The following is a 25,759-nucleotide window of genomic DNA, read 5'->3' as shown; positions in this document are numbered from 1 at the left end:
TTAGATCTGAATTTAGTGTATGAACTTGGAGATAGTGAAGATAAGAGAACTGCTGAATTTATGTTTTTAAACCTAAACTCTGCTTGTGCATGTGTACAAAAAGGGGAAAGGGGGAGTGATGATGATGGGTAAGGCTGAAGGTTTGACATGGAAATAATGAGGAGATCTTATCAGGCATACTTCCATGCCATGTTTACAACACAGCAAATATAAAAATATATCCTTAGTCACATAAGATGCTGCAAATATTACACACATTCAAATCAAGGCTATGTTAACATTTTAAGGTATGCAATGCTCATAAGACTCCCCTGTTACACTATGTCACCAAATCTGATAAGCATAAGTGCACTCAATAAACTGGAGTTCTAAATGAGAATAAAAACAAATCACTCAAAAAATGACTGATATTTACATTGCAATATCCGACATATGTTTTAATACAACACTTGTTGGATAATCTGCATAACAGGGAACCACAGTTTTACAAAGCACCACAGTTTTACAATGCAGCAAGGGCAACAACACATTCTTCTAGATTAGAACAGCTGGATGATCCCAAATGCAATCCCTATACACCCAGTGTGCGACACTCAATATCCTGCCACGGTGTTCTGAACAAGCGTTCAGATGATACTTTTATAATACGTACATAATCAACTTGTCAAAATAAAGTAACAGTCTGTAAACTGCCATCACCCCATTTCTTGTCCTTATAGGCTGTCCTCCCTCCATCATCTCTTGGAGCCCATAAGATTTTTCATCTTATTTCCAAGTACAAGAGCTGTGGTTGCAGTCTGGTAAATCGAAGGAAAAGGGAGAGTTTAAATAGCCAAGATTTTCTGCTTTGATGGCACATACAAATGTTCCTATTTCAAGGTGAGAAACTACAGTTGTGTACACTTACCATAAATGTAGATGTTTGAGTGTGTTCACTTTTGCAGTCATCACATTTGGGTTATCCTTGCCAGGGTAGCCCTCGGCTGAGCGGAATACCACAGACTTAGTATTTCTGCATCAGTTGCTGTCGCTTCAGGACTGACGTCAGGCTGTCAGTAGTATAAAGTAAGCCAGCTGACGCCATTACATCAGTTTTTCTTGCCCTAACCTGTCAAGAGCCCCCAAGTGTGAGCCAGGTTCTGGTGGAAGAACAACACCAGTAGAAAGTAAATACCAATATGTACCTTGTAAGGAAAGAGAACAAAGAAGAGGGGGATGGAGGGAGGGAAATCAGGACTGCAACAGTGAATGCACTCGAACATCTATATTTATGGTACGTGTACACAATTGTACTATGTTCTTCATGTTTCACTGTTGCAGTCATCACATTTGGGTTGATTCCCAAAGCTGAGGAAATGGGTGGAGGCAGTCAAGGAAACTAGGGGCTGGCTAGGATGCCCTGCAAGACTGCAAAGGCAAACCCTGCCCTAGATCAGGAGAAGTGAGGCAGGTGGTAATGTTTGGTAAAGGTGTGAACAGATGTCCAGGTGGTAGCCTCCAGGATGTCCCTGGTGGAGACTCCTCTGAGGAAAGCTGCAGAAGTGGAGGCTGCTCTGGTGGAGTGAGTCCTAACCATCTTGGGGGGAGGCCTTCCATGTTGCTTGTAGCAGAAATGGATGCAGTGTGCTATCCATTTGGAAATGGTTTGTTTGGACATGACTTTGCCCTCTGCCTCTGCAGCAAAGCTAACCAGCAATTGATCAGACTTTCTGAAGGATTTAGTCCTGTCTAGACAGAATCTGAGCTGTCTGTGCACATCTAGAGAGTGCAGAATCCTTTCCCCCTTGTTCTGTGGATTAGCAAAAAAAGTGGGCAAATGAATGGATTGGCTGAGAGCCACGCTGGACACCACCTTGGGCATTAAGGATGGGTTAATCCTGAGGGATACTCTATCAGCATGGCAGATAATGAAGGGTTCCACAGCCATGAGTGCTTGCAGCTCGGAGACCCTTCTGACCTGCTACACAGAGCACTGTGTAGCAGTTCAGCTACGTAATCCAGGCTGAGAGGGAGGGGAGGGCTGTGCCATATTGGCTCTCTTAGCCTGAATCCAGGTACAGAACCTTTTCCATTTGTCAGCATAAGACTTTCTAGTGCTAGGGTGTCTGGCCTCATGAATAACATCTAGAACCTGTTTACTGAGGTTGGCAGATTGATCGGGGTTTAGGGAATAAGCCAATCTGCCAAGTTGAGGATCTGCAATTGGGGATGCATGAATTGTCCTTCCCTCTGTGTCAGGAGGGTTGGAGTCTGAGTGAGATGTCATGGTGGCAGTGGACAGGCTGCGCAGCAGTGGGTACCAGTGCTGATGAGGCCAGGCTAGAGCAATAACAATTGTCTTTGGTTTTTCCTTCTTTATTTTGGGCAGTACCCTGGGGATGAGAGGTAGTGGAGGAAAGGCATAGACTGATAGACTGACCCAGGGAAAGGACACGGCATCCACTTTCCAAGTCATGCAGTGATGCTCCCTGGTGCAGAACTTGCTGAGCTGATGGTTGGTGTGGGAGGCAAAGAGGTCAGCCCTCGGGGTGCCCCACTTCTGAGTTATTAGGGTGAAAGTTCTTTTGTGGAGCTGCCACTCATCTGGGTCCAGAAGATTTCTGCTTAAGTGGTCTGTCAGAGAGTTTTGAGAACCTGGTAGGAATTGTGCTAACAGGTGAAGTTGCTTGCCAGCGGCTGTGTGCCAAAGGGTCATGGTCAGCCTGCATAGAGAGTAGGAGTGAGTCCCTTCCTGCTTGATGATATACCACATCACATTGGTAGTGTTTGTTTTGATCAGGAGAGCCCCTGGAGAGAGAAGAGGCTTGAAAGATGTCAAGTTGTGCTGGACAGCTATCATCTCTTTTTGGGTGAAGTGCAGATGGATTTGCTGTGGGCTCCATTGGCCCTGTATGCACCTGCTGTCCAGGTGTGCACCGCAGGCATAGTCTGATGCATCTGTGGTGAGGGTCTGGCAATGGGGGGGGGGGCATTATAAAGGTAGTCCCTTGTTGTGGAAGCATGCTGTTCCCCACCATAGAAAATCTCTTAGGCAAGGTATCATGGGTATAAGAGTCTCCAGGTCTTGAGAGCGTTGACACCAAATGCTTTTTAGCTACCACTGAAGTTTCCTTATATGCAATCTGGCATATGGAGTGTGTAGAATGCAAGATGCCATGAACCCAAGAGCTTGCAGGATTTTCTTTGCAGATAACAGGGGTCTGGTGGCTAGATGAGAGAAGTAGGCTGTCAGGAAAGTTTGCTTTTCTGGTGTAAGGAATGCAATCTGGGATGTTTTGTCCAGACTTGCTTCCAGGAATATAATCTTTTGGGTGGGCACCTGTTTGGATTTCTTTTCTTTGACTGTGTACCCTAGGGAGGTTAGGTGGGACTTTACAAAGGCCAGATGCTTGAGCAGCTTTTCCTGGCTGTCTGCCTGAATTAGTCAGTTGTCTAAGTATGGGTAAATCTAGATATTGCTTTGTCTGCAAAAGGCAATGGCCGGAGCCAGACATTTTGTGAAAACTCTGGGAGCAGTAGATAAGCCAAAGGGAAGTGCAGAGAACTGAAAGTGCAGAGATCCTGCCCTGAAACAGAGATATTTCCTGCATGATTCCCTGATAGGAATGTGGAGGTAGGCCTCTTTTAGGTCTAGGGTGGCTAGCCAAGCATCCCTGGAGAGCTGCTGGAGGGTAAGCATTTTGAATTTTGGTATCACCAGGAAGGTGTTTAGAATGAATAGATCGAGGATGGGGCACCAAGTGCCCTCTTTTCGAGGTACCAGAAAAATTCTAGAGTAGAAACCTTGGCCTTTCTGTTCTGCAAGAACATGCTCTATATGCATTCATTTGAATGTATAAATTTGAATGTTTCTGTCTGAATGTATAATCGGGAAACACTGTGGGACAATATTACTGTTTTTGTAAAGGTAAGATGTCACTTTAAATTTGGTGTATCATTTGTAATTTTGGGTGTTACTGCAATTAATCAATTAACTGTTGATTGATGTGGTATATATGGATTGTGTTTCTGGTGTATTAATTATCCCTTGAAGGCTTTTTAACCGAGGTACCAGGAGACACCTGTAAAGGACTTTTTACCCGGAAGACTCTTTGTTTTTGTTTGATTTTTGCTCTTTTTTTTTTTTATTAATTTGAAGTTAATATGTCAGTTGGAGCCTCTCTGGGTTTATCTATGTCCAGTTCACTATCGGGCAGTGATCATTTTTCCTTTTTGGAAGTATGGAGACTGAGAGGAGAAATTTGCTACTGGGTATTTGTGGTCCCTGGGAGACGTGAGTCTGTGGGTGAATGATTTTGATAGGTTGGAGAGACTTATGGTGAAACAGGTTACTCTTTTATATGACACCAAGCTCCTTGACAAGTATTTGGCTTCCAATCTGACTCCTCGCAGTCTCAGGGTCGACCACCTTCTGGCATTTGAGTTTACGGAAGAGGAATTAGACCTGCTAGAGGAGTGGAAAACTGTTTCGCTAGCTTACGCAACAGCATGGCTCAAAATTTTGGTTAAATGTAACCACAGGGCGCATGAGAAAGTGCAATTAGATATTTTGCACTTACAAGAAGAACTGTCAAAGACTGTTTCCAGTGAGATTTTCTCGGACAGAATGAAAAACATTAAAATCAAAGTGTCCAAAGTGGAAGGGGGCATCATCCTTCGTAAAAATCATAAGTTGGAGCGTGATGTCAAGGATTATGAAAACAATTTGATTTTCTCATGGCAGAGAAAAACTAAAAGGGGGCAGAGCGAAGAGCCAGTGAAGTGATGGAAGTTCCCGTGTATCACAGGTTTCATCTGTTTCTTCCAGTGAGACTGCATCTAGTAGCAGGAAGAGCATATCGTTCGAAAATTTAAACATGAAGACGAGCGAGGAGGCACAGCAACAATGAGGCAGTCCCCAGCAAATGACCCAGAGGAAGAGACCAGAAATGGCAAGGGAAAAACGGAGGTGTTGGGTCAAACAACAGAAGAAGAAGATAAAAAATTAATTTTTGGACATTGTTCCAGCTCATTTGAGGGCTGAGGACTTTCCACCCAATAGATATGTTTGGCCTGGGCAGTTTGACATTATTAAATTATCGTGTTTGAAATTAGATGAAGGTATTAAATGTTTATTGAGTAAGGGCATTAAGTTTGTACCCACATGTTTCCCTAGTTTAGCAGATTTATTTCTGGAAGTAGGGAGTTTTTGTAGAAAATTAAATTTGAGAATGTTTTTTCACAATAAAAGTGTTCAGAACAATTCAAATGAAATGCAGTTAACTGGTGCAACGGAGGAAAGTGATATACTGGACTTGGACAGCTCACTGTTGAATTTATCTTTGCATGATAACATTTTTGTCAACATTAATGATTTGGAATCATCTTATGAAGATGAATATTATAATAATTATTCGTTTGTTCATGAGCACGCAGTTGACAATGGTAATGATAATGGGGGGACTCATTACTGGTTATGGAAAGTTAAAAGTTCCTACTGTTCCTTATGTTAGTCACTTTATGCCTCCCAAGAATACTATTGCCATTAATGTTTTTGAAAAAATACTGTACAGAGAAATTGAACGTGAATGCAACATTTTTGTAAAAAAGCAGAAAGCATATAATTTAACTAAAGAGGAGTGGGTAACGTTGTAAACCATACAGAACAATAATGAGAACCTGTTTTTTACCCAGGCAGACAAATGTGGCAACTGGGTCGTATTATCCAAAGAAAAGTATAATAAGATGGCATATCAGTTGTTGAATGTTGAGAATGTTTATTCAAAGTTGGATCATGACCCAACTGCTGAGTTTAACTCCCTGCCATTAGAAATGTTGGAAAGGGGTGAAAGGTTAGGTTTTTTCAGTATGAAGATGTCAAGAAATTGTTTGTTAAGAGCCCCAAAAGAGCCAGATTTTTCACCATCCCCAAAATTCATAAATGTTTAATGGATCTCCCAGGAAGACTGATAGTGTCTGCAGTGCGGTGTTATTTACAAAATGTAGGAATTTTTCCTGGATTAACAGTTGAAAAATTATGTCTCACGGGTGCCTTCACATATTAAGAACAGTCAGGAATTTTGCGAATTGGTTGAGGGATGCCTTGGGAGGCGAAATTTTATTGGGCGTGTGTGGATGTCAAGGCTTTGTATACTAGTATTAGTCATTCTTTGGGCATGGAGGCCATAGCCAGGATGTTGGGTGAGAGTCCTAGAACTAGTTACATTTTATAACTATTGGAGTTCAGTTTAACACATAATTTTTTCGAGTTGGAGGATGAGTTATTTTTGCAGAAGGGAGGCACCACTATGGGTGCCTCATTTGCTCCTTCTTATGCCATTACATTCATAAATTTCTTTGAGAATACGTTTATTTGTAACAACAATTTTTTTAACAGTGTAATCATCTATAAGAGATATACAGATGATTTATTTTTTGTATTTGAAGGACAAATGGGATACTTTGAGGAATTCTTGGTGGATTTGGAAGGGAACAGTTTCAGGCTGTCATTTACTTTTAAGACCAGTAGAGAGGTGATTCAGTTCTTAGACTTGGAACTTTATGTGGGATGGGATAAATCTGTTCATTTCAGACCTTAACATAAAGAAACTGCAGCCAACAATTTTTTATTGGCCTCCAGTAAGCATCGCCCCCACCTATTGGATTCATTACCGTATAGAGAATACAAATGCATTTTCAACAATACTTCTGATAAAAACATGGTTGGTAGGGAGTTTGCTAAAGTAAGGAACAAATTGTTATCTAGGGGTTATCAGGTTGACTTGTTGGTTATGACAGAGGAAAGAATTTTAGGTATCCGTCAGAGGGGCAATGGTGGCATTAAAAGAAAGAGGAATGGTCTCACAATGAGGATGGTGATAGATTGTTTTTTGTTAGTAGGTTTTCTCCCTTCTCTTACACACTAATGAATTTAGTTAGAAAGTTTTGGCCTATAGTTGTGCAGGGAGATATGACCAAAGGTGTGTTTCCAGAAAACATAATTTTTTCATACAGAAAATTTTTGAATTTGAAGCAGGTGCTTAATAGGAAGAACAAAAAGGTAGGTAGTGGTGGTGGGGTAGGATGTTTCCCTTCCTCCAAATGTAAAGTTTGTCCCAGGGTAAGGAATTTACATGGTAATAAGATCAATGATAGAGTATATAAAGCAATGCAAAGTTTCACTTGTCTCTTTAGTGGAATGGTTTATACTGTGGGATGTGGTTGCTCTCTGAGTAAGTGGTATATTGGTCAGACTAAGAGACAAGTTAGAAAACGTATTTTGGCGCATATGGGGACATCAGACACAGGAGACTGGATAGCCCAGTTGCTCACCATTTTTGTCTTAACCATGGGGGTTCAGATTCCTCTTCATTTTTCAGTGCATTAGCCATGTCCATACATCAACATGGGGAGTCATATAGGGTCAAGTTACTGGCTTTAGAAACCAGGTTCATCATTAATTTTAATACATTATTTCCTTCAGGTCTTAACATGGAGGTTAATTTAAAAGTTTAATTTAAATGCATTACTTTGAGTGTATAAATTTTAATGCATCTGTCTGAATGTATAATCGGGAAACATCGTGGGACAATATTACTGTTTTTGTAAAGGTCAGATGTCACTTTAAATTTGGTGTATCATTTGTAATTTTGGGGGTTACTGCAATTAATCAATTAACCGTTGATTGATTTGGTATATATGGATTGTGTTTCTGGTATATTAGTTATCCCTTGAAGTCTTTTTAGCCAAGGTACCAGGAGATGGCAGTAAAAGACTTTTTACCTGGAAGACTCTTTGTTTTTGTTTGATTTTTCCTCCTAGGGGTAAGTGAAGGTGGGCAGTGGGAGGTGGGGGGGAATAAGAGTCATTGTGAGTTCTTACCATAAGGGGGTGACTTAGAATTCCCTGTTTTTGAAGTGGAGGAAGTCCACTATTTAGATCTCTGCATTCCCAGTGGCTGCTGTCTAGGGGGGTCTGCTTCCACGGAGTCTGGGCTGAACTGACCTGGTGGGAGCAGGAATGGACCAGTGCTTGGAGGGACATGCCTGCTGAACCTGGGTGGCTGGACCTGTAAGAAGTCCTTAACTGTCTGCATAGATTTTGCTTTTTCTTCCATCTTTTTTAAGACCTCTTCAGCCTTAGTGCCAAATAAGTTGTCTTTGTGCAAGGGGTCATCCAACAATTTAGATACTTGACTGGCAGAATGCATTAACTCTTGTAACTGTTTAGATTCTGCACAAGCAGGAAAGGAGTTCCAGGGTATGCTACTGAAAATTTAGCATATAGAACTGGCAATTTAGTGCTCTGATAGCAAGAGTAGCAGAGGTGTATACTTTTTACCCCATCTGTCTAAAGCTTGGGAATCCCTATCTGAGGGGTTGATTTAATTCCTTTAGGCCCTTGAGAAATTACCTCAGGGTCAGCAGTAGGATTTTTAAAAAGAAATTTGTGTGAGTCAGGGAGTCTGTAATACCTGTCTGGTTTTATGGGTGCAGGAGGGAGGGTGTCAGGAGTCAAACTGGAAAACATCCTCCACAACATCCAGGACTGGGGGAATGGCCAAGGGTCTGTGCTGTGGAAGATCTAAGAATTTCCTGAGTCTTTTTTAGACTGAGGGTAGTCCTGACTTTCCCATTGGAAATGCTCCCTTAAGGTATGAAGGGTGGAAATGCTCCCTTAAGGTATGAAGGGTTTCCCCAAAGGAAAAGTCCTCTGAAGCTGCAGTTGAAGGAATGGAATCCTCTGCATCAGAATCCTCATAAGCAGAGAGGGGATGCATGTCTTCATATTCATATGCATCAGAGTCATCAGACTCTTGTTCAGACAAAACTACAGGGGACAGATCTCTTTTTCTTTTGGAAGGGGTAGCTTGGCTTCCCCTGATCAGCATGATAAGGTCTTCTGCCATTTTAAGCATTTGAGACTGAGGCAAGGAGCAGGTGCCTGAGATTGGGTCATCGTTTTTTTGGGTGTGGTTTTTACCCTGGGCCTACGAAACTCTGTAGTCAATGCGAAAGAAGTCATCGGTTTGTGTCGGGAATTGGCAGTGTGAAGTACTTCCTCGGAAGCCGGTGCCTGCTCAGTGGTTCCAGACCCATGCAAGAGAGAGACAACCGCAGGATCCTTAGTCGAAGAAGAGTTTTGCGGCATACCGGATTCTGAAAGGGTCCCAGTAGCAGCCTGCAAATTCAGAGAAGCAGGAATCAGGGGCTGCGAAAGCACCTCACTGAGGACTAGAGAACTGACGACTAGCTTAACGGAAGCATCTTCGGTAGGTTTGGACCTGTGTGGTCTGTCTCTGTCTTTATCTTTATGTTTTTTCGGAAGATATGCGGTCGGATGGCTTACCGAAGCCATATCAGAATTCAAGGACTGTAAGCAAAAATATCCAGCTACAATAAGGGCCCAAAGACGTACAGGTCTGGTGTTGAACAAAGCACAGAAGTGACAGAGGGGAATGTCGTTGTCTGGGCCTAAGCAAGTGACGCAGTAAGAATGAAAGTCTCGGTGTGGTATTTGCTTTCCACAGGCGAGACAATTGTTAACTTTTTCTGACATTGGTTAGTGCAAGAAAAAAGGATCCCCAATGAGGTACTTAGCTTTAGAAGATTTCAGCTTCAATTTGGAAGATGAAACTCAGGTGGCGGCCGACCGGCACTCAAGCGAACTGCTTCTGCTTTGGGCTCCTTGGCAAGAAAGACTGATGTAATGGCATCGGCTGCCTTACTTTATACTATTGACGACCTGACATCAGTCCTGAAGCGACAGCAACCGACGCAGAAATACTAAGCCTCTGGTATTCGGGCCAGCCGAGGGCTACCCTGGCAGGGATAACCCAAATGTGATGACTGCAACAGTGAAACATGAAGAACATCAATAACTATGTCTGTCTAGTTGTCCAGCCTCTATTTGACACTGTGCATAGAGGAAGATAATAGGACTTCAACATACTGCAAGGATGCTATACCGCAAAAGAAAGTATATGTTGCTTCAAAAAAAAGTTTTGACTAATATAGCAATATAACATGTATGCGTGTTGGTAAACTTCTGTATTTTGCAAACTACCCAATGATATTTTAAATTAAAGCATACAGTCAAAATAATGTGTGAGTAGTCTATAAATGCCATAACCTCTAATGCAGTAAAGTTGATTCTACTGTGTTTTGCCTTCTCAACCTTTAATTTGTACCATGTATCTATCACACATTCTGGTGATTTAGAGACATTCTTTTGTTGCTCCAAATTCTGCTGCTAAAAAAGGAAATTTATTTGATCATTGAGGATGGCTCCAAATCAGTAATCCCAGTCTAGTTACACCACAGCGTGCTGGGTATGATACAAGAGGGGTGTCTGGGAACTGTAGAAGTGAAGGTCCTTACTCAAGGCTTAAAAGTGGTGCCCTAACACTAACACGGAAACAGAAGGTTTAAGCATGAGCTAGAGGAGACCTTTGACCAGAAAGGGATGGGTAATCAAAGTCAGCTAATAGTAGTGACTAGCAGCGACACTGGTATCACAGAATGTCCAATGGGAGTCAAGACCAGAGAAACTGGTGCTGCTGATTGCTGAGCAGGTGCAGAGGGGTAGATACACTGGTGTCCAGTGGGAATAGAAGAGCAGAGATATTGGTGTTACAGAGTGCCCAATGGGAGAAAGACACATGGACAATGGTATCACAGTGTGCCCAATGGGAATGGGAAGATACCCTGAAGGGCCTAGCTAGATCAATGTTCCATGTCCACTGGGTACATAGTGACACTATTCTTAATGCTCAAAGGTTTTCCCAAGAGGCTAAATTGGAGAGGGGTATTTTTTTTAATTATATAAAAATGCATATTAAAAATATTTCTGTCAATAAAAGAAACACTTTCACATAATATAACAATGCATATGACAGTGATGAAAAGCAACAAAAGTATTACTCATAACAAAAATATTCCAACTGTGTTTTAATGGTATTAATCAGAGACAAAAATGCCAACCTTAGTTTCCTGATCTATCTGAACAGTAGCCTCATTGCATAATTACCTTTTGGCAACATAACTTGAAATAGGTGTAAAGTCGCTGCTTTTGGTTACATCAATGCTGTTCTTCAAAAGTGGCTGTTTATAAAGGTGGTCACAGCACTTGAAGCAAACTTACTCCCTATCACTCTAGAAGAAGATATGCATCACTGAACTTAACAACTACTGTTTCAAGGCTACCCTGCAACTACTGCTTCTTATAGGCATTTTATACTCATGTGTACACTCATCACACTGCCTCCACACCAACCACGGTTTACAGACTGGTGTCAGAGTCATGGACTAAAACTAAATGCCAAGAATCCTTCAGGAGGTCATCCATCCCTAGTAACTATCATATTGACAACACACCCCTTAGAGTTGACCCAGTAGTCAGGGACATACATAGATAGTAATCTTGCTTTTGACCAACACGTGTCTACAGTGGTGACGAAATTATTACATGTTGCTCAACTTATAAACAAAGGTACAGCATCTAAGTCCAAGGAAGTCATTGTTCCACTGTATTCAGCATTCATCAGACATAGGAGTACAATGACCCCTTTGGTATGTACCTACCCAGGCATAGCCAACAAATGGAATGTCCACAGAAGTTCCTTACTAAAAGAATATAGGGCGTAAGTAATATGTCCTATGCAGACCGCCTCAAGGCCCTATCTCTGTATTCTGTCTCATATAGGCTTTTGAGGGGAGATCTATGCCTGGCATACAGGCCACTGTCAGATCCTACTCTGATGGACCTCCTACACATCCACAAAACAAACAGTACCAGAATTACTCATTCTAAAGACTTAAACCTTGCCTGTGATATCAACAGGACCTACTGGAGAGATAGGTATGTATCCCAGAGACTACCCCATCTATGGAATAGGCTCCCCATCCATGTGAAGCAGAGTTCCTCCATAATCTAATTCAATTGCAACTTGGACAATTGAATGGGAAACCAGAAATACATCCCTGGTTTGGCACCTATGTCTCTAAATGACACAGGTAACCTGTAAATGTTTCATCTCTCAGGCCCATGCTTACACTTAACAAGGGCATCAGAACTTGTCAGAGATTTGGGATGCATACCTAAGCTTAAAAAGGCTCTTGTGGTCATTAGCCTAGTAAACAACTATGAACCTATGATTGTCTTCCTTTTCCCATGTGATGGGTGCATATGGCAATGCACAGTAATACAGCCATGATATCTAATGTTAGTTTCACTTTCTATATATTAGATAAGGTTTTGGAGCACTGTCCTATATTACAGCGAACAAAAAAAATAGCTTATGGACCAGAAGACTATATGTTCAAATCTCTCCAGAGATATAAATAGCACTTAAAAGGCCACATAGCTTCAAAGTGCTGAAACGATACAAAACAGCAGTAGCCAGTAGCACATTAGGCAGATACTTCATATGAAACATTTTGAGTGCAAATCCTCAAGAAGCTGTCAGATATCTTTAAACATTGCCATCAATGAACTTTCAGCTTTTCCCGGTTAGGGGTCGCCCGCAGAGGAACTCCCATCTGCTAATGATTGGCAGTGGATTTTTAAGTTGCCAGCCCGACACCCAACCTTCAAAGAAGGCATACCCATTCATGCACGCACCTACCTGCATGTCTTTAACATCACACGACCACTGGGAGGACATGCAGACTCCACACAGAAGGCGCTCCAGCCGAGAATCAAACGGGAGAACCACTTGCTGTGAGGCAACAACGCTATTGTCATCAATGAACAATCTGTAAAAAGAATTCCCCTCAAGAATCTACTTAATACTAAAAGATCTGCACATGCTAATTAAATAATATACTTGCTTATTAAAATGATGGACCTTTTTTTATGTTTGTTCTTCACACCCTGCGCTTCTCTATAATTAATTCACTCCCCACCTTCATTTCCTTTCCAACTACTGACTGAGCAAAAGAAAATATCAAGTGACATTGTTGAAAAATAGAACAATTATACAAAAGCACAAAGATCCCCTCAGTAATTCATATCAGAAATAGTACATTACAGAGGAATGTCAGTGTACATCACAAGATACACTACCTCAGCGCTCAGTGCAGGGTCCTCTCCTTTTGGCACCTATTTCTCGGAAGTCAGTGCAACAGCCTCTGGCTGACCAAATGACTGCAAACTGGTAGAAGTCACAGAATCCCCCCCGACACAAATATCCTCCATGAAGGGCTAATACAGACAAATAACTGGTGCCATCGACACAGTTTAAAACTCAATGCCAAGAAATGCATAATAGTTCCCTTTGGGTAGTCAGCTACCCAAGGAAACCCTGTCACTAATGACACGCCCTTAAGAGTAGACCCAGTAGGCAGGGATCTGGAGATGTCTGTTGACGGCAGCCGGTCTTATGACTAACATGTGACTAAGATAGTAAGGAAATCATTCTATATTGCTCAACTTATAAGCAAGGGTATGAGACTGAGGTCCAAGGAAGTCATTGTTCCACTGTACTCAGACCCATTAGTGAGTACAATGTCCCCTTCATTATGTACCTGACCAGAAACATGCAACAACCAGAATGTCCACAGAGGTTCCTAACAAAACGTATGCATGGCTTTAACAACATGTCCAATGCAGATTGTCTCAAAGCCCTGTCCCAACATTCCATCTCCGACAGACTGTTGAGGGGTGATCCCAGCATCCCAGTCTGATGAACCTCTTGCATATCCATAAGACAAAGAGCATCAGAAGTACATGGTCAGGGACTTAAACCTTGATTGTGACAAATAGGCCATGTTGGAGGGACAGGTATGACTCAGAGAATACTCCTTCTCTGGAACATACTTTCCATCTATCTGAAGCAGACTACCTTCCCTGACTCTATTCAAACATAACCTGGACCAGTGAATGAGAAATCAGAAATTCCCCCTCGGTCCGTCACCTAGGTCTCTAATGGATACAGGAAACCTGTAAATGTTTGACCACTCATGCCCTGGCTTACACGTACTCCTAAAAATAACTTCTAGTGCACCAAACTTGTTTGATAATTTTAGGATGCATAGCTAGGCTTACTAAGCTACTAGCCTAGTATATACCTATGAATCATCAATGATAGTTTCTTGTGATGACATGCTTGACCAGTTTCTTCTGATGACATGCATGGCCTAGCATGTTGCACTAGCAAATGGTAGATTATCTATCCTAATTCTATCCAACTGATTTAATCCAAATAACTTGCACATAGGTTCATAGGTAGGTACTAGGCTATCTGCCCGAAGGTATTTACAAGCTTAGCCAGAATGTGTTGGCTTTCTCCGCCCCCTTAGATTAGTTCCCCGTGCCTCTGTCCAGCAGAGCCATTGAAGTGATCCCTGGGGTAAACTTTCTGTTTCCCATCTACTCGTCAAGGTTTCTCTTGAAGAGGGATAGCAAGGAGCTCTGCCTAATGTAGATTGGAATCTTGTTCCAGAGCATGGGAAGTCTCTGGGACAGGAATCTATCCCTCCAGCACATCCTATTTATTGTTGTGGTGAGGTTTAGATCCCTAGAGCGTGTGGGTCGAGGGGATATGGATTTCTTCAGGTAGAGCATTTCCATCAATTCTGGGTTGGACATGGCCTTGTATGTCAGGCAGAGATCACCTCTGAGTAGGCGGGATGCAACCGAGTACAGCTGGAGTTCCTTTAGTCGAGCTGCATAGGGCATCTGTTTGAGGCCAGTGATCCTCTTGGTGAGGTACTTCTGTGGTCTTTCCAGCTGTTGCAGGTGTCTTGTAAGGTACATCCCAAATAGGGCATTGTACTCTATGATGGGTCTGATGAGTGATGTGCAGAGGAGCACAATGACCTCTTTTGATCTGGATGCAAACCCTTTTGTGATTAGGTGGGCCACATAGAAGGATTTTCTAACTGCTTTGGCAATGTGATTATCAAATGAGAGGCTACTATCTACTTGGGTTCCCAGATCCCTTATTACGTCTTCTGTATTTAGGGGGCTACCACCTATGTGGGATAACTATGCACTTTTTGGCATTTAGCTTAAGGCCATGGTTTTGACACCAGGTATCTGTCTCAGTGAGACCCTTTTGGAGGATGCCTGTGTCAGCCAGAGAGTCAGTTATAGCCCCTAATTTGCAGTGGTCAGGGAACTTGCTCAGCCATAGTCCTTCTGTGCTTGCATGTACCCCTGAGAAGTATATGCCAAACAGGAGGAGTCCTGGGGAACGCCACTTGTAACCAGTTTAGAGTCAGACCTAGCTCCCGCTACTCTTACCATGTGGGTTCTGTTCGTGAGCCAGATGGCAACCCATCTAGTGACGTAGGGGTTTATGTTTAGGCTAGTGAGCTTGTCTATAATACCTGAATGGGGAATGGTGTGGAAGGCCTTTGCGAGGTCAAGGTAGGCTGTGTGGACCACATTTCCCTTGTCTATAGACTTGGTAACTGTCTCAAAGAAGTCCACCAGATTTAGGAGGGTAGGGGCCAGTGTTTGGAGGTTCCCAATATCTCTGTTAATGAGTTCCATGATGATGTGCTCCATAGCCTTGCAGACCAAGCTAGTCAGGCTTATAGGGTGATAGTTCCCGGGGTCTGTTGTGGCTCCACCTTTGTGGAGCAGGATAACCGTTGTTGTGCGCCACTCTATGGGTATGTAGCCTTTGGAGAGGCTGAGGTTGAACAGTGTGTTTAGGTGAGGGGTTAGTTCGTCTTTGAGCTTGTGTAGTATGCAGCCTGGGACACTGTCCGGTCCCATTGATGCTGAGTTTTTGGCTTTGGAGAGGGCTGTTTAACCTGACTGCCTGTGATTTCAGGGACTCTACATTCTTTTGGTATGGTTATGGGTCCTTTTGGGGGTGAGATGGGGGTGAAGTTTGCGCTGAACCTGTCTGCCAGGATGTTGGCGATATCGGTCGGTTCAGTGTATTTTGTGCCATTCTGCACTAACTCTGAGCAGATCTGAGCATTGCCACTTAGATTCTTGACATAGCTAAAGAATGCCTTGTGGTTATCTTTGGAGTCCTTGGCAATTTTTCTTTCAATGCTCGCCTTGGATGATTTTATGAGGGATCATAGTTTCTTGCTGATACTGATCAGGGATGTCTTCCCTTCTTGGGATTTTACCCTTTTCTGTACTAGTTTCCTCCTTCTATTCTATACCTTGTTTATGGCAGGAGTCCACCAGACTGGTTTCCTTTTCTTGCAGGAGTGAGTCTTGGTTTTGCTTGGGATGGCATGATCCATGCATTCTTTTAGCTGCCCGTAGAATGCATTAGTAAAGGATTTTGCAGCTTGGACAGTGTTATCCTTCAGCATGGGGGCTTTGAAACTTTCCACCTCGGTCTTAAGTAACGTGAAGTTTGCTTTTGAAAAGTTTTTCATGGTGGCTTTCTTGTGTGGGGGAGGGGCGGAATATGGATATCCAAAGTGATTTGTTTATGGTCAGATCTAACCAGCGAGGGGTTGACCTCTGGTAAGTGACACCGGTCGCCCATGTTGGTGATGACCAGGTCCAATATGCTGTCACCTCTGATGGGAGTGTTGACCAGCTGAACCAGGGCGTTTGAGTTCATATATATATCTATATATATATATATATATATATATATATATATATATATATATATATATATATATATAAACTTTATGTTGGCTTCTTCCAGGGTTAAGAATACTTGCAATGAGTGCAGTTCCATGTTTAGACTCCTAGAATTTAGCAGCATGACATTTAATTTACGTTTTGATGAAAATGTTATGTTTTTAGTTTTAACCTCATGGCATTGCCTAAAAAAGCACTATGGGGGAGGCAAGAGCCTTTGCCAGGAGCCTGAAGCCCAAGGGAGACAGATGCAGGCCATCTCTGGCAAAGCATCGTGGCTTGTCAATCATGCCATCACAGGCTGTCAGGTACTGGATCCCCTTTGAATGACACCAGAAATTAAGCCAGTTGTTAAAGTCAAAGTCAGTCATTTTCTGTTTGTATTCAGGCATCATTCTGGGTGATGTAGAATATCTTAAAATAGACCTATATATATATATATATATATATATATATATATATATATATATATATATATATATATATATATATATATATATATATATATATAGATAGATAGATAGATATAGTTCCCCTTCAGCACATCTAAATCTCATAATATCGAATCTCAAAACACTGAGACCACAACATCGAAAACCCAAAACATCTAAAACTCAGAACACTGAAACTTTGCATCACAACATCGAAAACTATAAAACACATGTAAATAACATCCCCTCCACCTATAACACCACCAAACTAACAAACACACATTTTAGTACGGCTCTGCGGGGGGTAGGCAAGCCCCCGGGAAAAAGTTAATTTCCTAATCCCACTGTACCACAATCACCATAAAGAATGTACATATAATGTCTAAATCACTTACCTGTATGGCCTAAAAATACATATAGAGTAGCAAAATAAACGCTATATAAATAGTATAAATTGCTACACTATATAAATAATAACTAAATAAATAAAAACCACACGGTCTGGACAAAACGATGAGCACTAGAACTGGTGTAAAGATAACTCCTTTAATCAACCAGGTATAAAATTAACACCACACAGAGTGTATAATACGCTTTTGTACAAGAATCAGTCAGACTTCATCTTTAAACATTTTTAAATTTGGCTACTTGTTGAGTGACAATCCTACTTAACTGGCATTGTATCACTAACTGTTTATTTGATGAAGTCTGAGTGATTCTTTGATGAAAACATATTATACACTATGTGTGGCATTAATTTTATACCTGGTTGATTAAAGGAGTCGTCTTTACACCAGTTCTAGTTTCATAGTTTCATAGTTTAGTACTAGGCTATCTGCCCTGGGGCATTTATAAGCCTAGCCATAGTGATGTGGCTTTCGCCACCCCATGTAATGGTACAAAAGTGTACAGAATAGATTTAGAATACTGTGCCTCTGTCTAGTAGTGACACAGTGAAGACCCCCTTACATAATAGAATTAGTTTACTGTGCCTCTGTCTAGTAGTGACACAGAGATGACCCCTGGGTTAAACCTACGATCTCCCATCCACTCGTCAAGATTTCTCTTGAAGAGAGTCAGTGAGGGGCTCTGCCTAACATGAACTGGGATTCTGTTCCAGAGTATGGGAAGCCTCTGAGTTATGAAATCTGTCCCTCCAGCATGTCCTATTCATATTTGTGCTGAGGTTTAAATCTTTAGCTCTCGTGGTTCTGATGGATTTGGATTTTTTAAGGTGGAGCATGTCCATCACTTCCTGATTGGACATGGCCTTGTACGTCAGGCACAGATCACCTCTGAGTAGGCAGTATGCTACTGAATAGAGCTGGAGTTTCTTTAGTCTGGCAGCGTATGACATATGTTGGAGACCCTTGATCCTCTTGGTGAGGTACTTTTGGGGTCTCTCTAGCTGTTGCAAGTGTGCTCATCGTTTTGTCCAGACTGTGTGCTTCTTAGTGTTTTTTTACTGGGCATACTCCTGTTTTGATTTGCTATATAAATAAAAACTGCAACATCTTATTGCGATACCACAAGATTAACAGATTAAACTATAACATTTACATGGTTGATGATACAATACTCAGTGTTATACATTTTCAATGTAATGAGTTTTAGATGTTTTGGGTTTTCAATGTTACGGTCTCAGTGTTTTGAGATTCGATGTTATGAGATTTAGTTGTTTTGAAGGGGAACTATATATATATATATATATATATATATATATATATATATATGTGTGTGTGTGTGTGTATATATATATATATATATATATATATATATATATATATATATATATATATATATATATATATATATAAATATGTATGTCTATAAAACACACACATATGTGTATGTGCAGATGAATGTGCACATATATACAGATATTCTGCCTTTACTCTTGCCATTGTATTCCAAGAGTTTACCAAGAGAGTCTGTGAAAAAGCAGTTAAACAAGAGTAATCATTAAAAGTGTTCCACTTCAGAGTGTCAGCCAAGCAATCGTCTGAAGCACACTTGGTGTTGCTAGCATGCAGACAGGTATATTGTACGTAAAAATAAATATGCAAAGCTTAAATGACCAGGGGGGGTTGTACTTGAAGCAGAACTCAGCAGCTATAATGAAAATACCAAAGCACTGTCTATGCACACATGCAAACTGCATGCACTGAGAAACTGAGTGCTTAAATCATAAACAAACACATGACTTTTCCTGCTCTCCTCTAAAAACAATTATTAAAAAATAGTTATCCAGTGAGTCTAAGTATCTAAATATCTGGGGAAGGATCCCCATCATGCCTACCCTTTTCTATACCACATCCATAGCATTTCAAAGAATTAAAGTTTCAAAGAAATAAAGTTAGAAGTATTTCAAAATCCAGTCACACACACAAAAATAATTTCTTATCTGACTGCTTTGATTACGACAATCTGGTTACTTTCATGGATTTTCAAAATAAACATTTCTGTGCACCAATGTCCTAAACTCATAACGATCCACTTTTTAGAAAAAGACATCTGCCTGGTACTGAAATCTAAAACTAAAGACAAAACAAACCTCCCAAGGAGCCACAGACTGTAAGCTCCCACCCATACACTAGTCCTTAAGTATTTGCACATTCCAGCTAATGTACAAATTAAAATATCTGCCCGCTCTGCATTGGTTCTTTCAGCAAAATCATCCTCCAGCTGATATTCATAACCTTTTATTTGTTTTTTACACCTGCTTTTATACAGTCACTTAAAAGCAAATCCTGCGCACAAGCATGTCAAACTGGCCCAGTCAGTTCCGCTTCAGTTCTGATTCTCAGCCTCCCTTACCTCTGGATTCATGGCTACCAGCTGAACATCAGTGCCTTGAAGCTCCAGCTGATAATCTCTTCAATGCAGGCAACAGAATAATTCTCAGTGCACACAGAGAATAAATATTTCCCACTGCAACCGTCTTTGTGGTTAACAGCTATTCGTTCTTAGCTGCTTTCAGAGACTGAAGTATACTTCCTGTCCAGCACCAAACTATGTCCCTATTTATTCTGAAAAATGAATATTCAGAGAGCAGGGAAGGTGGAGCTACAATGTTCAGTATACTTCTCACAACTGTGCAGGTCAGGCTTGTTGCAGAAAGTTCAAACCATCAAGGGACAATCATTCCTCACAGATGTGCCTGAGTAAGTAGGGAAAACCCTGATTTTGGGCCTGAATCATTTGTCTCTCATTTAAAACGTGTGTTTATGTGGCAAAAAAAAAAAACAGGTTATAATTAAAAGTAGAGTATAACTAAAAATAGAAGATAATATTTCTTAACATACACTGCATTAACACAAAGAATATTTTCAGCTTTCTAAAAAATAAATCATACTAGTCTCAGATTATGTTAGATCTCATCCTTCGAGATGGAAGCCTAATTATAGATTTACTGTACTTCCCTGCTAGTAAGAACTCTAACAAGCTGTTACAATCATTTGTATAAATGTTCTACTAGGCTACCTACCAATCAACTCTTCTATACAGTCATCAGTTTCAAAATCAGCTAGCTGGAGAAGTCTGCTACTGTACTGTTAATGTTTTGTTTTACTATCTTTCTCTCTTAAATAATGAATTTGTTTCTGAATAGTTTGCTTGTGAGATAATCTGTAGCTTTGCATAACAATGCCAGCATATTTCTCAACTGTCCATATTTTTGCTTATTTTTGATCCAGTCCTCATAAAATTTGTGTTTTTTTGACAAATCATTGAGGACTGAAATCACTAAATAATATTATATGATAGACATTTGAGTTTCAGACTTCAGAAAATATATAATAATGTAAAATCTGTCATTCCAGCAACTTTCTAAGCTTATAGGAGCAATATTTAAAATCTGTCCCTAATTTTGGGCCTTTGTCTCCACCACCACCCCATTTTTTTAGCTTTGTCCAGACTTCTTGTGCTGAGAGGTTGAAATGTATGAACACTAGGCTCACAATGTACAGGTCCAAGTAAAGATGGTAAAGTAGCTGTGACTTCACCTTTATAGCAGTAGTTTCACGGCAAAACAGATGTCTTTTCATACAAAACAAAAATAGTGTATTCAACGGAATGCTATTTGTCTGAAATGTTAAGAATTGCAAATGCACTCTGAATGAGTTCACTGTGGGAAGAATACCCTTTTTTCTTGAGGTGTAGCAACTCTGGATTTCACTATATATTTAAAATAAAAGAGGCTAAATAATTCTGCATTGAGCAGGGAGAAACTGTATACTTTTTAACATACTTTAAAACTGGTAGGTGTTTCTCATTTGTTAATTCTCTATGAATCTTAGTTGCCACAGCACTACATTTTAAACAATTTCAAAGGTCCCCACACAAAAAAAACAATAAATGCTTATTTTTTGTGTGCAAATGGAAAGTTAAAATGCAGTGGGAAGCAAAGGAAACAGTATATAAGCACTACCACCAAAATTGTCAGACCGTATCAAGGGGATAGAAGCCTGCCTAGGAATATGAAACCAAATTTGCCCTGGGAATGAAAGAATGGATGGATCCTGTTGTGCATTATGCAATAAGCATCCACTTTTCAGTTTATTTTTATATGTTTTGGTGACTGAGAGGTACAAGCATAATTCTCATAATTCCCACTCCCAGCACCAGCCAGCTCTTCCACCTCCCGGACCACTTACAGAACCAAGGTCGTCTGGGTCATAGCCGCTTCAACCAGCCACTGTGTTATTACCTGTATGACTTTACTGCAGTCTAACATGAAACCCACACCACATTCACTGGTAAACTAACTGCATTGCATTTAGAAATGAAGTATACTAAAGCAGACACCTTGCCTTTTATCACACAATGTGTAAAAATGTGCTAGTCTGAGAACTCTATAACTGGAAGACAGAAAAGAAAAAATGAAAGATGCAGAGAGTACCAAGCCAAAAAGAGTTGCAAAATACAGAACTGTGAGCACAGAGACGTCTGTAAATTGCCCTTTAGCACGTGACGCGCGTCATCATAATATATATGTAAATTATCTCTCATCTATGTAAATTATCTATGTAAATTATCTAGGCGACATGGTCTTTAATAATGTGAGGAAGGTAAACTATTCTTTACAAGATATGGATGTGTGGCTTTTGCTGCAAAACATTCAGCATTCAAGAAAGCTAGTGACTGCTGTAATGTACTAAATGGTATGCTGCAAACTTGACATTAAAAATAGACAAGATAATCAATATGGCACTCATATTTACATTACCTGATGTTTTTGTTGCTTTGTATTTCGACCTACATTATTTGTATCATTCCTATATCTCTTTTATAGATTGCTTTACTATAAATAAAAAGATGTACTTTGCTTAATCATTATGATCTTCACCTCCCATGACAAAGTACAAGGTACAACCTTGACCTACGGCCAGTCTGTTTTGGAGTCTGCATGTTTTCCATATATCTCTGTGATTCCATATGTCTCTGTCAGGTTCTTCCTATTTCCCCAAAACATGCTGAGTATTTACACCAAAACCTTACCCAAGAATGGAGTTGGGGGCAGCAGCACAGACTCTAAAGGATGCCTATCAGGTAAAAATTTCTAAAGACCAACTGCTTTGGACGATCAACTATTGATCGGATTGTCCTCTAGATCAGTGGTGCACAACGTTCTGCCCCGGGGCCAAATCTGTCCCTCGACGCAACACCATCTGGCCCTCAGAGAGTAACCAAAAATTTTAAAAAATGTGAAAAAATGCTATGCCTTACTCCAGTCACGCAAACTTTCCAGTATGTGCTTACTTACCTAATTGACTGTAGTTGTGCATACCTCTAATTTTAGCTGTGGAAGTAACTATTCTTTGTTGTTTAGAATTTGTAGTCTGTAAACAGTAGTAACTTTCTGCAAGAGTTTGTAATAAGTCATGGCTGCAAGCCAGAATAAAGTTAAATGCAAAGTTGATGTAGAAAACAGGCAATTTCATGACTGCTGTCTTAATGCTAGTCACCTGTACCTATTGTTAACTTGTGACGACTTACTATGCTTTGAGGTGGCCCGCAGATGCATTAAGAATTTGTGTAGTGGCCCTCCCCACAAAAAGGTTGTGCAACACTGCTCTAGACAGAACATGGATCACAGATGGTGGGCTGCATCAAGGTGGTGCTAAAACTGCCTCTATGTAATTTGGTCACATTGAGTAATGTCGCCAAAAATGGGGATGAGTATTTGCCATTGATAAGTGAGTTGAGGACCCTCAGTACTCTAGTCTACACCAGGGTCCCATGCTAATGGTGGGAGGGGTCTGTGTGCCTGCATTGGCCAGTATGTGTCTGCCCTAAAGCCTAGCAGCCTTGGGTCAAATAAGCTACTGGCCAGACAGTGTCCAGTTGCTCAGCTTGGTTTTCTTGTGATAGCTCTGCACAGCAAACAGATGAAAAAACACTCAACCTGTCAATCATGAAATAAGGATAGCTACACTCAGTATAAGTTCACTAACAGAATGCAGCTTGAGTGTGGATGACATAATAGCAAGGAGGAGACCAAAAATCCACTACATTCAGGAGACAAGATAGAAGGGCAGTGCAGCAAAACCACTTAGCTTGGGATGAATAGTCTACTACTCAGGAGGAGGACAGACTAGAAATGATGTAGAAACTGAGGTTAGGGAACTCACAGTTCTGTGTTTTGGAACTCTTTTTGGCTTAGTACTCTCTGCATCTTTTGATTTTTTTCTGTCTTCCAGTTAAGCAGTTCTCAGACTAGCACATTTTACACATTGTGTGATAAAAGGGAGATTGTCTGCTTTAGTTTACTTCATTTCTAAATGCAATGCAGTTAGTTTACCAGTGAATGTGGTGGTTCTGACGAAGTCTCCTTAGAGAGATGAAAGTGCTCAATCTTATTATTAAAATCCTTTTAAAATCCTTGATTTTACCATTTTGGATCCTCAGTGGTGTTTTTTTCTGCATGGTTCTTCCTTTAGCAAATAAATATTCAGTATGAGTTGAGAAGTCTGCAGATTATGGCAGCTGTGCATTCTGTTCTTATATTTCCATGGAGAAAAGCTAGCATGCAATAAATCTCAGGAGTCTGGGACATTGTTTGCTGATAGAAACATAAAATTAAAAGGTACAAGGGCAAATAGCTTAGTAAAAAATAAAGTTTGAAATTATTGTAAGTGAATAAGAGCAGCTTAACTGGTACCTAACTACTTTAGTGCATTTGATAGAATAGTGTATAATTTAAAGACAGCCAGTGCACTTATTTTTTAAGGCTAAAATTTAATGTTTTCTAAAAGCATACAAGTAGTTTTTCATATCTATGATGGGAATAGAACAAAGACAACAGACAGCAATTAGTGTAAGTAGCAGTGCAGGCTGTAACATGTGCCTTAGAATGGATAACCTTAAATTTATGCTAGGTAATGTGTGTGGGCATAGTTGTCAATTTTGCACAACTGTTCTTATCAGAAAGGTTAAACTTCATTATTTGAAGATGTACATAGTTTTGTGTATTTGTTTTAAGTTAATGTTATTGGGTACTCTGTGAGTGTGTGTGTGTGTGTGTGTGTGTGTGTGTGTGTGTGTGTGTGTGTGTGTGTGTGTGTGTGCGCGCACATCTATGTGTGTTGAGGGTTTTCGTTAAAACAAAAAGTCTTGTAAAATGTGACAGGTTCAAATAGAGATGACAACAAACACCTATATAAAGGATCAATCTGACAAACGTTAGTGGGTGCATGTAACACAAAGGCTGGAAAAATATAAAAGCGGTCATGTATAACAGGTGGGAATAATTTATTTTCATAATGGCCACCCTGTCCATATTATTTTGGAATGTGAAAGGTCTTACAGGTATACACAAAAAGGTAGGAGCACTAAATAGCACTGCAGCATGTGAGTTTGATAAAGAAAGGATTTCAGGATGGAAATTCAGCAAAATGTCACAGCAAAGGAAAAGGGGAGTACTACTAATTTCTAGAGGAGCTCCAGTGGTGATAGAAGAGGGGGAAAAAGATAACAATGGCAGATTTGCGATAATAAGGGGTTACTGGTAAGAGAGGAGAATTATGCTGACATGTATTTATATTCCATTTAACACTGTTTTTTTGCAGCTTAAGAACATTTTGGGAAAAATGTTCTGCATTCAGCAGGAAATATTACTTATTAGTTGGAACTGAGACTTGATTTGCAACAGTGAGAATGTATCTGGGAGACTTAGAAGGGAAAATATAACAGCCCATAAGGCAAACCAACATACCCAACACACTAGTCATAGGTGACTCAATAGTTAGGCACACTGATGTCACACTCACCAGGCTAAACAAGGAGAAAGTTACTGTCAGCTGCCTGTCAGGTGCCAGGATCCGCCACATAACCCATGCACTCAGGGCACTCCACAACAATTATAAATATGACTCTGTCATTGTCCATGTTAGTGTGAATGACCTGAGAGGTGTCTCCCTGGACTACATGAAAAGAGATATGGAAGAGCTCTCCGATCGTGTAGCCCAGGCAGGTATGACGCTAGCCCTGAGTAACATCCTGCCATCGCCCAGAATGATACCGCAGTACAAGGACAAAATGACTGACTTCAACAATTGGCTAAGCTTCTGGTGTCATTCTAAGGGGCTCCAGTATCTGTCTGCCTGGGACGACATGCTCGACAGACTACAATGCTTTGTCAGAGATGGCCTGCACCTGTTGCCCCTGGGATTCCGGATACTGGCTAAGGCTCTTGCCACCCCTATAGTGCCTATTTTAGGCACAGTTCAAATGACAAATTCACCACCATAACAGGAACAGGCAAGCAAAAACTGAGGGTA

At 40.8% G+C, this 25,759-nt stretch overlaps 1 protein-coding gene across 2 annotated transcripts in view; it reads right to left on the bottom strand.

Moving 5' to 3' along the window:
* The window catches only part of LOC122809492 (zinc finger protein OZF-like), a 182,109-nt gene extending 162,147 nt beyond the window's left edge, over window positions 1–19,962 (bottom strand). For both annotated transcript variants that reach the window (XM_044081044.1, XM_044081052.1), the window contains exon 1: window positions 19,797–19,962. In XM_044081044.1, the coding sequence (XP_043936979.1) occupies window positions 19,797–19,808 (12 nt within the window). In that variant the 5' untranslated portion in view covers window positions 19,809–19,962. The remainder of the gene's footprint in view (window positions 1–19,796) is intronic.
* Between the last annotated feature and the right edge of the window lie 5,797 nt (window positions 19,963–25,759).

The sequence above is a fragment of the Protopterus annectens genome, chromosome 1.part1, assembly GCF_019279795.1.
Source record: "Protopterus annectens isolate FY-2018-M chromosome 1.part1, PAN1.0, whole genome shotgun sequence".
NCBI classification, from domain to species: domain Eukaryota; kingdom Metazoa; phylum Chordata; order Ceratodontiformes; family Protopteridae; genus Protopterus; species Protopterus annectens.
Note: the sequence above shows the minus strand (reverse complement) of the source record. Positions and strands in the feature narration are given on the sequence as shown.